This window comes from Oncorhynchus mykiss, chromosome 5 (genome assembly GCF_013265735.2).
Source record: "Oncorhynchus mykiss isolate Arlee chromosome 5, USDA_OmykA_1.1, whole genome shotgun sequence".
NCBI lineage: Eukaryota > Metazoa > Chordata > Actinopteri > Salmoniformes > Salmonidae > Oncorhynchus > Oncorhynchus mykiss.
The window spans coordinates 35,085,835-35,097,843 of record NC_048569.1 but is presented as its reverse complement, the minus strand read 5'-3'; the positions used below and the strand labels follow the sequence as shown (position 1 = coordinate 35,097,843).

The 12,009-nt window shown below is 43.5% G+C and overlaps 1 protein-coding gene across 1 annotated transcript in view; it reads right to left on the bottom strand.

Moving 5' to 3' along the window:
- LOC110523660 (leucine-rich repeat transmembrane neuronal protein 4) overlaps positions 1–11,018 on the bottom strand; it is a 112,166-nt gene extending 101,148 nt beyond the window's left edge. Inside the window, exon 1 of the mRNA XM_036977338.1 lies at positions 10,267–11,018. Within this exon, the coding sequence (XP_036833233.1) occupies positions 10,267–10,270 (4 nt within the window). The 5' untranslated portion in view covers positions 10,271–11,018. The remainder of the gene's footprint in view (positions 1–10,266) is intronic.
- Between the last annotated feature and the right edge of the window lie 991 nt (positions 11,019–12,009).

Below are 12,009 nucleotides of genomic sequence, written 5' to 3'. Positions count from 1 at the left end.
CTTCTTATTATCAATTTCTTTCAGGCAATCATTTGTGTCAGTGCCTTAATACTACTACAACTACTACTACTGCTACTACTATTACTACTACTACCACTATTACAACAACTACTACTACTGCGGCGAGGATGATGGCAGGGATATGGATCCTTCTGTTATTAAACAAAGAATGGGAGGAAAAGCACACCGCTGACTTAATGTACAGACAAATAAACAATAACTTGGCAAATAGCCACTATGCTATGATCTTTGAACACACAAGTGGCTCATTGTTGAGTTGTCTGCCATTGACAAAACTAGTATCAGGCGCAGCCATGCACACATTGTGGCTGGACAGGAGCCTAACGCACAGGGAAGGCCATCCCATCAGACTAGCCTATGCCGTCCTATTAGTCTCCAATTATCTCTGAGATGACTGCCAGCCTTACTTTCCTGGTCCTTGGGAACCAACGCTTCATGTCCTGTGTTCATATTGCCTCAATGCTCTGAGGAAACGCAGATGTCTTTGTGTAATTACAAAAATGCTCTGCAGATTGCATTGGTATTTGCAGTTTGGTATTTGCAGTTACTGAAGTAGGCGGTCTACAGTACAAACAAGGTCAACTCGATGAGAGAGAGAATGTGGTGGATTCTCCTCAATACACCAATATCCAAATGTGCGTGCACTCATGCAAGCTCGTGCACACACACACGCAGGAACAGACTGTGTGTTAGTATAGATTTGTTTCTGCCTTGCATCTGTTTTCTGATTTCCCCTGGCGGAACAGTTCCGCCAGGGCGGAGTGACAGAGAATAACCAATCAACCCACAGCCCTCACAACACTATAGATGAGGCTGTCACATCCTCTCTCAGAGCCACCCACTGCCCTCTCCAAGTCTTTCTCAAATATACATTCACTAAAGGCAGGTGCTAGACCTCAGCACATTGGCCAATTAAGTCTCCATGGATAAACTGTCATAATTGTAATGTAAATATAACCTGATTGTGGCGGTATCACATTTATTGATCTTTTATTTCATTTTATTTCACCTTTATGTAACCAGGTAGGATAGTTGAGAACAAGTTCTAATTTGCAACTGCGACCTGGCTAAGATAAAGCAAAGCAGTTCGACACATACAACAACACAGAGTCAAACATGGAATAAACAAACATACAATCAAAAATACAGTAGAAAAATATACAGCATGTGCAAATGAGGTAGGATAAGAGAGGTAAGGCAATAAATAGGCCATGGTGGTGAAATAATTACAATACAGCAATTAAACACTGGAATGGTAGGATGTACAGAAGATGAATGTGCATACTAGGGTGCAAAGGAGCAAGATCATGAATAAATACAGTATGGGGATGAGGTAGATTGGATGGGCTAATTACAGATGAGCTATGTACAGGTGCAGTGATCTGTGAGCTGCTCTGACAGCTGGTGCTTAAAGCTAGTGAGGGAGGTAAGCGTCTCCAGCTTCAGAGATTTTTGCAGTTCGTTCCAGTCATTGGCAGCAGAGAACTGGAAGGAGAGGCGGCCAAAGGAGGAATTGGCTTTGGAGGTGACCAGTGAGATATACCTGCTGGAGCACGTGCTACGGGTGGGTGCTGCTATGGTGACCAGTGAGCTGAGATAAGGCGGATGCTTTACCTAGCAGAGACTTGTAGATGACCTGGAGCCAGTGGGTTTGGCGACGAGTATGAAGCGATGGGCAGCAAATGAGAGCGTACAGGTCGCAGTGGTGGATAATATATGGGGCTTTGGTGAAAAAACGGATGGCACTATGATAAACTGCATCCAATTTGTTGAGGAGAGTGTGGGTGTCATTTTATAAATGACATCGCCGAAGTCAAGGATCGGTAGGATGGTCAGTTTTACGAGGGTATGTTTGGCTACATGAGTGTAGGATGCTTTGTTGCGAAATAGGAAGCGCATTCTAGATTTAATTTTGGATTGGAGATGCTTAATGTGAGTCTGGAAGGAGAGTTTACAGTCTAGCCAGACACCTAGGTATTTGTAGATGTCCACATATACAAGTCAGAACCGTCCAGAGAAGTGATGCTGGACGGGCGGGCTGGTGCAGGCAGTGATCGGTTGAAGAGCATGCACACAGTTTTACTTGCATTTAAGAGCAGTTAGAGGCCATGGAAGGAGAGTTGTACGGCATTGAAGCTCGTCTGGAGGTTAGTTAACACAGTGTCCAAAGAAGGGCCAGAAGTATACAGAATGGTGTCGTCTGCGTAGAGGTGGATCAGAGAATCACCAGCAGCGAGAGCGACATCATTGATGTATACAGAGAAGAGAGTCAGTCCGAGAATTGAACCCTGTGGCACCCCCATAGAGACCGCAAGACGTCCAGACAACAGGCCCTTCGATTTGACACACTGAACTCTATCAGAGAAGTAGTTGGTGAATCAGGCGAGGCAATCATTTGAGAAACCAAGGCTGTTGAGTCTGCCAATAAGAATGTGGTGATTGACAGAATCGAAAGCCTTGGCCAGGTCGATTAATATGGCTGCGCAGTAATGTCTCTTATCGATGTAGGTTATGATACCGTTTAGGACCTTGAGCATGGCTGAGGTGCACCAATGACCAGCTCTGAAACCAGATTGCATAGCAGAGAAGGTACGGTGGGATTCAAAGTGGTCGGTAATCTGTTTGTTGACTTGGCTTTCGAAGACCTTAGAAAGGCAGGGTAGGATAGATATAGGTCTGGAGCAATTTGGGTCTAGAGTGTCTCTCCCTTTGAAGAAGGGGACGACCGAGGCAGCTTTCAAATCTTTGGGAATCTCAGACGATACGAGGGATTGAACAGGCTAATAATAGGGGTTGCGACAATTTCAGCAGATAATTTGAAAAAGAAAGCGTCCAGATTGTCTAGCCCAGCTGATTTGTATGGGTCCAGGTTTTGCAGTACTTTAAGAACATCAGCTATCTGGATTTGGGTGAAGGAGAAATAGGGAGGCTTGGACGAGTTGCTGTGGGGAGTGCCAGGCTGTTGACCGGGATGGGGTAGCCAGGTGGAAAGCATGGCCAGCCGTTGAAATATGCTTATTGAAATTCTCAATTATAGTGGATTTATCGGTGGTGACAGTGTTTCCTAGCCTCAGTGCAGTGGGCAGCTGGGAGGAGGGGTTCTTATTCTCCATGGACTTTACAGTGTCCCAGAACTTTTTTGAGTTTGTGCTACAGGATGCAAATTTCTGCTTGAAAAAGCTAGCCTTAGCTTTCCTAACTGTCTGTGCATATTTGTTTCTGACTTCCCTGAAAAGTTGCACATCACGGGGGCTATTCGATGCTAATGCAGAACGACACAGGATGTATTTGTGCTGGTCAAGGGCAGTCAGGTCTGGAGAGAACCAAGGGCTATATCTGTTCCTGGTTCTACATTTTTTGAAAGGGGCATGCTTATTTAAGATGGTGAGGAAGGCATTTTTAAAGAATGAATAGGCATCCTCTACTGACGGGATGAGGTCAATATCCTTCCAGGATACCCGTGCCAGGTCCATTAGGAAGGCCTGCTTGCTGAAGTGTTTTAGGGAGCGTTTGATAGTGATGAGGGGTGGTCGTTTGACCGCAGACCCGTTACGGATGCAGGCAATGAGGCAGTGATTGCTGAGATCTTGGTTAAAAGCAGGTGTATTTGGAGGGCAAGTTGGTTAGGATGATATCTATGAGGGTGCCCGTGTTTACGGATTTGGGGTTTTACCTGGTGGGTTCATTGATCATTTGTGAGAGATTGAGGGCATCAAGCTTAGATTGTAGGATGGCCGGGGTGTTAGGTCACCTAGCAGCACTAGCTCTGAAGATAGATGGGGGGGGGGGGCGATCAGTTAACATATGGTGTCCAGGGCACAGCTGGGGGCAGAGGGTGGTCAATAGCAAGCGGCAACGGTGAGAGACTTGTTTCTGGAAAGGTGGATTTTTAAAAGTAGAAGCTTGAATTGTTTGGGTACAGACCTGGATAGTAAGACAGAACTCTGCAGGCTATCTCTGCAGTAGATTGCAACACTGCCCCCTTTGGCAGTTCTATCTTGTCGGAAAATGTTTAGATAGGGATGGACATTTCAGGGGTTTTGGTGGTCTTCCTGAGTCAGGATTCAGACACAGCTAGGACATTCGGGTTGGCAGAGTGTGCTAGAGCAGTGAATAAAACAAACTAATGCTAAAACAAAGGATGCTTCTAATGATAACATGTATGAATCCAAGGCTTTTAAGGTTACAGAAGTCAGCAAATAATAGCGCCTGGGGAATGGGAGTGGAGCTAGGCACTGCAGGGCCTGGATTAACCTCCACATCACTGGAGGAACAAAGGAGGAGTAGGATAAGGGTACGGCTAAAGGCTAAAATAACTGGTCGTCTAGTACTTTCAGAACAGAGAGTAAAAGGAGCAGATTTCTGGGCACGTTAAAATAGATTTAAGGCATAATGTACAGACAAAGGTATGGTAGGATGTGGATACCGTGATGGTAAACCTGTGCCTAGAGTGACGATGAAAGAGATATGGTCCCTAGAAATATAATTTCAACCAGGTGATGTCACCGCAGTGTTGAGCAGGGCTAGAGGCTCTACAGTGAAATAAGGCAATACATACTAACCAAAACAGCAATGGACAAGGCATATTGACGTTAGCGAGAGGCATGCGTAGCCAAGTGATCATAGGAGTCCAGAGAGTGGCTTCAGGCAGCTTGCAGGCCGGGGAGAGCAAGCTAACAGAGGGGCCTTGGAGGGAGGTTGCGACAGAAGAAAGTCTGGTCGGCAGACAAATCAGCAGGGCTCCGTGTGGTAAACCAGGCCATTTGGCAGAATAGGTATAGTGGCCAAAGAATTTGTCCGGTGGGCCTCTTAAGCTAACAGTCCGATGTGCTCTGGACAGCTAGCAGGCCACAGCTAGCATGCTAGCGGATGGGATTTCAGGGGATGAAGCGACGGCGGAGCAAGTTGAGAAAAAACCCATCTGGAGAATCACGTCGGTGATCCAGTCGTAATGAGTGGCGGGGGTCCAAGCCAGTTGGCAAAAAGAGGTATTGTAGCCCAAGTAGTGGCTGATGGACCTCTTTGGCTAGCCGGGAGATGGGCCTAGCAATTGGTTATTGCTTCGAGACAGTGATGTTAGCCAGGAGTGGCCACTCGAATAGCAGCTAGCTAGCTGCGGTGATCAAGGTGAAAAAATCTAATTAAAAATAAATAAATAAATAAATAAAGGTTCAGAGCTTGTAGTAGGAATCCGGAGATATGGAGAAAAATACATTTGAAATGCTCTGGTTTGAGTCGCGCTATGCAGACTGGCGAGAGTTGTCCGTGCTAGAGGTGGCTGATGACCGCTAGCTGACTACTAGCTAGTAATTAGCTTGCTGGCTAGCATTTGTTGGGGTTCCGGTTCAGGCGAAAGTTCAGACAACGGATCAGCAGGGCTCCCGTATGGTGGGTATAGTGGCCAAAGAATTTGTCCGATGGGCCTCTTAAGCTAACAGTCTGATGCACTAGTAGCCAGTTAGCTGGTAGCCAGTTAGCTGGCTAGCTTTTGATGAGTTGATGAGTTCTTAAGTATAAGTATACAAATAGAAGATCCGTACCACATTGGCTGAGGCGGGTTGCAGGAGAGTATATTCAGTCCGTAGATAGAAAGTGATATTAATAGCCTCCCGGGTGGCGCAGTGGTTAAGGGCGCTGTACTGCAGCGCCAGCTGCGCCACCAGAGACTCTTGGTTCGCGCCCAGGCTCTGTCGTAACCGGCCGCTACCGGGAGGTCCGTGGGGCGACGCACAATTGGCCTAGTGTCGTCCAGGTTAGGGAGGGTTTGGCCGGTAGGGAAATCCTTGTCTCATCGCACACCAGCGACTCCTGTGGCGGGCCGGGCGCAGTGCGCGCTAACCAAGTTTGCCGACACATTGGTGCGGCTGGCTTCTGGGTTGGATGCGTGCTGTGTGGCTGGTTGGGTTGTGTATCGGAGGACGCATGACTTTCAACCTTCGTCTCTCCCGAGCCCGTACGGGAGTTGTAGCGAGTTGTAGCAATGAGACAAGATAGTATCTATGTGTCTAACGCAGCAATTGGATACCATGAAATTGGGGAGAAAAAGGGGTAAAAATTCAACAACAAAAAAGAAGGTGTGTGTACGATGCTGAATGGATGTACAGTAGACAAAGAAGAGCTCTCCTGTAGGTACCAAAACATTAAAATACAATTTTCTCAAAAGTGAGGTTAACAGTTAATCAACTTTCAAAGCAGAATTACTTTCCAATTGTTCATCAAATGCAGGGTATGATATACCATTTTGAAGCTGTATCTCTGCTTTTATCCAACATAAAAAACACAATTTCAAATTTTGCTGCATAAGACCAAATTATTGCGGTCGGTCACATTTGTGGAATTTCTTTCCTTCTTAATGCTTCTGAGCCAATCAGTTGTGTTGTGACAAGGTAGGGATGGTATACAGAAGATATCCCTATTTGGTAAAATACCAAGTCCATATTATGGCAAGAAAAGCTCAAATAAGCAAAGAGAAACGACAGCCCATCATTACTTTAAGACATGAAGATCATTCAGTCTGGAAGATTGCAGTCACAAAAACCATCAAGCGCTATGACAAAACTGGCTCTCATGAGCACCACCATAGGAAAGGAAGACCCAGAGTTATCTCTGCTGCAGAGGATAAGTCATTATTAGAGTTAACTGAACCTCAGAAATTGCAGCCCAAATAAATGCTTTACAGAGTTCAAGTAATGGACACATCTCAACATCAACTGTTCAAAGGAGAATGTGAATCAGGCTTTCATAGTCAAATTGCTGCAAAGAAACCACTACTAAAGGACACCAATAAGAAGAAGAGACCTGATTGGGCCAAGAAACATGAGCAATGGATATTAGACCAGTGGAAATCTGTCCTTTGGTGTGATGAGTCCAAATTTGAGATTTTTGGTTCCAACCGCCGTGTCTTTGTGAGACACAGAGTAGGTGAACGAATGCTCTCTGCATGTGTGGTTCACACCGTGAAGCATGGAAGAGGAGGTGTGATGGTGTGGGGGTTCTTTGCTGGTGACAGTGTCTGTGATTTATTTAGAATTAAAGGTACACTTAACTAGCATGGCTACCACAGCAATCTGCAGCGATACGAAATTCCATCTTGTTTGCGCTTAGTGGGACTATCAATTGTTTTTCAACAGGACAATGACCCAAAACACACCCCCAGGCAGCGTGAGGGCTATTTGACTAAGGAGAGTGATGGAGTGCTGCATCAGATGACCTGGCCTCCACAATCACCTGACCTCAACCCAATTGAGATGGTATGGGATGAATTGGACAGCAGGGCAAAGGAAAAGCAGCAAACAAGTGCTCAGCATATGTGGGAACTCCTTCAAGAATGTTGGAAAAGCATTCCTCATGAAGCTGGTTGAAAGAATGCATAGAGTGTGCAAAGCTGTCGTCAAGGCAAAGGGTGGCTACTTTTAAGAATCTCAAATATAAAATATATTTGGATTTGTTTAACAGTTCTTAGGTTACTACATGATTCCATATGTGTTATTTCACAGTTTTGAGGTCCTCACTATTATTCTACAAGTTAGAAAATAGTCTAAATAAAGTCTCCAAACTTTTGTGTCCAAACTTTTGACTGCTATGTAAATGAGATATTTCTGTATTTCATTTTCAATACATATGCAAAAATTTCAAAAAACATGTTTTCACTTTGTCATTATGGGGTAGATAGGTGAGAACAAAATCTATTTAATAAATGTTGAATTCAGGATGTAACAAACTATGGAATAAATCAATGGGTATGAATACTTTCTGAAGGCACTGTAAATCACTGTTACAAAAAATATATATATAATTTGGTGCTGAGGCAATGATGACTAATGTGGATTAACACTATTTTGGGCACATTCCCTATGCATAAAAAGGTGCAAAACGTATTTTCTATTCAACCTGTTGGCACAGAAGCTCATATTGCTATTTGGCTTGTGGGCTTTGTATTTGCAGAAACAAGACCACATTGCAGTGCATGGCAGTGCGTGTACCTCATCAGTTTATGGGCCATGAAGCCCTGCGTCATGCACCACATGATGCAGCTAACAAATGGCATCAGAGGAGTCAGGGGTTTAACTGCCAATGGTCAGTGAGATGACTGAGGGAGCAATGTTTAAGTAATCAACAACGGTAATGTGATTACAAGACCAAAGTTTATGGATGACAAAGGTGCTTTTGTGTAATGGAAATGATGCGTTAGAATACAAGTGAGTAGTGTTGCTTGTTACCTAAGGAAGAGAGAAAAAGCACAATTAATGCAATCCACCCTGCATGATGGTCATAAGCAATTCAAGTGCTCAAGCACTTGAAGGCTGTTGCAAAATTATTACTAAATAATAAATAGTCATATTTATCCTTATTCATGTGTGATTTTTTTGGGTTGCAGATTTAGTTATTTCAGACCAATTTTGCATTAAACAACAGAGACGTCATGTCCATAGCGGGCACGTGCCCCTCAGATTTGTTCTTGGGTTTTTTAATAGTACTAGCCACCTAGCAATTTCATGAAGTTGGCTTTAGCTTGCCCAGATAAGTTCCCAATATCCCAATCTCATATCTAGCTACCAAGAAGTCATTTCAGGCTATCAATCAAGTAAGAGAAGCTAGTTTGTCTAACTATCTTAGCTGGCATGCCTGCTGGCAAGGTTGGTATACTTTAGAAAAGCAAGCAATAACTAAATGTAGGCCTACTGAATAAGACTCACATTCCTTTAAATCTTCTACCAAGATTTTAGCAGGGATGCAGAGAAGCCTATTTAGTTGATTTTGAAAAGGAACCACCAGTCAGGTGGTTCCATACAGACAAATCAAGAGGTATGATTAGATATGCAGAAAAATACACATATTTTTTTACATCGATTTAAACATAATGAATATGGCTCTAGATAGCAGGAAAAATCTGTTTAAGGTTTTGGCAAAATGCTCAAATGTAGCCCTTCTCCAGACCACCCCCCAGTCATCCTAACATAATTTGTGCCCCCTCAGATTTTTGTGGTGCATAACGCCCCTGGTAAACAATGTATCGATGCAGTGCAGTAGCCTGATAAATCATACCACCTTCAAAAATAATGGCACAGCATAGCCAGTGCATTTGACCATCCGTGTAAGAGTTCAATAATGGCTGTGGATAAATGAACTGCTAACAAAAACATACTGATGATTTCAAACACCAGGGGGGAAGCTATTAAAAAATCTAACCACATCCGTAGGTTTGCCCCTCATCACACACGCACGCGAGCACGCACGCAAACGCACCTACACACACACACACAGACACACTTGAGCGAACATGCTCACACTATTTAATGCTGAAATTTGCAGGCTATTCGTGCTCCAAATGGCATTCATCAAGCCTCTTGTAGATGCTAGGTCAAATAACAAAAATGATCCACAATCATCTCTCAATGACCAAACAGCAAGAGAGCGCATAACAGACTGTCTTCAAGGCTAAACAAGGAGCAGGTGCACTAGCCTACTGATTTATGATATAGCAAAGCAAAATAAAATATGAATCGATTTTATTAGCACAATTTATCTGCGTACTTCATCTGGATGTAATCCACTCATGAAACTCAAATGGTCTGTTCCCAGTTAATGTTGGACATACCACTGACACTTCTAGATCACGAAATGAAGAAAACATAACCATGAATGGGCTTTCGAAAATTATGCAGGACCACGCTTTGTAAAGTTGACTTGCATCCAACATATGCCATAATTAGCATTCCAGTCCCAGTCAATGATCCGAATTTTCTTCATAAACCAGGTAAAAAGAAATAGGATGCTCCAAACCATATAGCTAACGAACGGATGCATTACTACACTATAGAGCTTTTTGTAAACCGAACAGTTATTCAGATGCAATCTCTGGCAAAGCTTGAACGGCATATTGGCGTATTTGACATGTGTCCAATTGTTAATCGCACACAGGCATTCATCGTCTGTAGTACAACAATAAAATAAATAAAATAACCACATTGCAGCTCTGCGACTCTGTTTGGCATATCCAGACTAAATTCATAGGGACAATAGCGTGCTGAACGTGTTTAATAACAGATCAAAAATAACAATGCTTTGGTAAATATCATAGTTGAAATACACAATTTTTATGTGAACATACTAGATCTTTATGCACTCAGACACAGCAAGTCTGCTGGCATGTTGGGAGCGAATTTGAGGGAAAAGACGCAGCTTACCTTACTCTCGTTTCCTACATGGAGCAGATATGATACATTTACAGGCACATATACTTACACATATCAGCTTATCTGTCAGCTCCTGTCCACAGGTTTTAAAGCCTTACAGCGCGCGACAGCTGAGTCCGCATGACACGCGCTCTCATCAGACGGTACGGTTCTAGTCCAGGACCCCAGTCGCTTCGCGCAGCCGCCGATTCCAACGCGCACCTGCCCGTCGCTGCCCCCGGAATATAAGCGAGTCAGAGGGGTATCCGTGTGTCAAGCATGTAGTTTCACCATGGAACATTTCTCCCGATCTAGTTTTCTACCATATCCATGCACATAATTCCCGCGTAAAATCGTGGTGTCCAATTTTAACAGCGCGTCTGAGAACAAACGATGCCACATCCAAGTCATATATCACAATCCAAAATAAGCGTGATAGCAAAGTTTAAAGATTCCAGTCGAAACGTTCTCATCACCCTCCATCCATCCATTATGGCATGATGCTCAAACAACGATTTTCCCAAGAGGCTGAGTGAATATCAGCAGATCTCCCCAGTAAAAAGCGACCCAAAATGTTTACAGTAAGACTGACAGGGAATTCACATTCCCCCCGAAAGAAGCTTACCCTGAGCACAGGAGAATTCGAAGGGTATGTGGTAGTTTTACTCGGTAAGCAAACCAAAATCATGCAGGATGAGCATTCCCCCTTTCACCCCTATTCTCTCCTCAATTCCAGAAGCGCATAAGTGTAAGCGTTTGAGTAGTTAACATCACGTCTGCATGTATCACGGCAACTTTGTCAGGAAGAATCGGAATGCCCTCTTCTGGCGAGAGAGCGCCCCCCGAATAAACATATTTTCCTTGGCTCTCCCTCAGCATACAGTGCACGTCTTTGTAGGTTGTGTGTTGAAAGTAGGAAAAAATAATGACAGAGAGAAAGGGATATTATATGATGCTGACCATTCACACGCTATTTCACGATAGGCTATTGCAATTTGCAAACTATAAGCTTACCTGTTGCAGTTTTCATTTGGTTTGATTGTGCCATTTAAGATTTTTTTATGGTAGCCTAATGCACCAGAGAGAAAATGCAATCAGGGGCGTCATGCATCCCAAAAATCTGAGGGGCACAAAGAACATGAGGATGACTGGAAGGTGGTCCAGAATAAAACAAAACAAAATTCAAACACCTGAAACAGTGTTTTCCTGCAATCTAGATCCATAATAATTATGCTTTCTACGTTTAAAAAAAATATGTAAATTTTTCTGCACATTTACGCATACCTCCTGAGCTGTCTGTATCCTCCTGACTAGCGGTTCTTTTTGAAGGAACAAAATATGCTTCTATATATCTCTGCTAAAATCTGGGTAAAATATTGAAAGGAATGTGATTCTTATTCAGTACATTGAGTTATTGATTTATTGATTTAGTCTACCAACCTAAAGCCTACCAAGATAGCTGCAAGTAGTATTTAGTATTACAAAAAAAATAAAAAGAGAAAAAAGAAAGTTGTATTAAAGGAAACCATCTGAGGGGGCATGTGCCCCTGTGTACCCCATGGGAATGATGCCTCTGAAGGCAATAAATAGCCTACACAGAGTACCCAGTCCTCAATTTCATCTGCAATGAAAAAATAACCTCTGAACTTCGGTTGCTTGGGGAATAAAGTTAATTTGAACGTGTCACATTGGCTGTCTGAGGGACATTTAAGGTTACTACCCACTAGGAACAGACTAGCTGGCAGCCTGGCTAGCTGGCTTTAGCCTGGCTAAAAACATAGCAAGCTAGCTAACCTTTTTAGCTTCCCACATG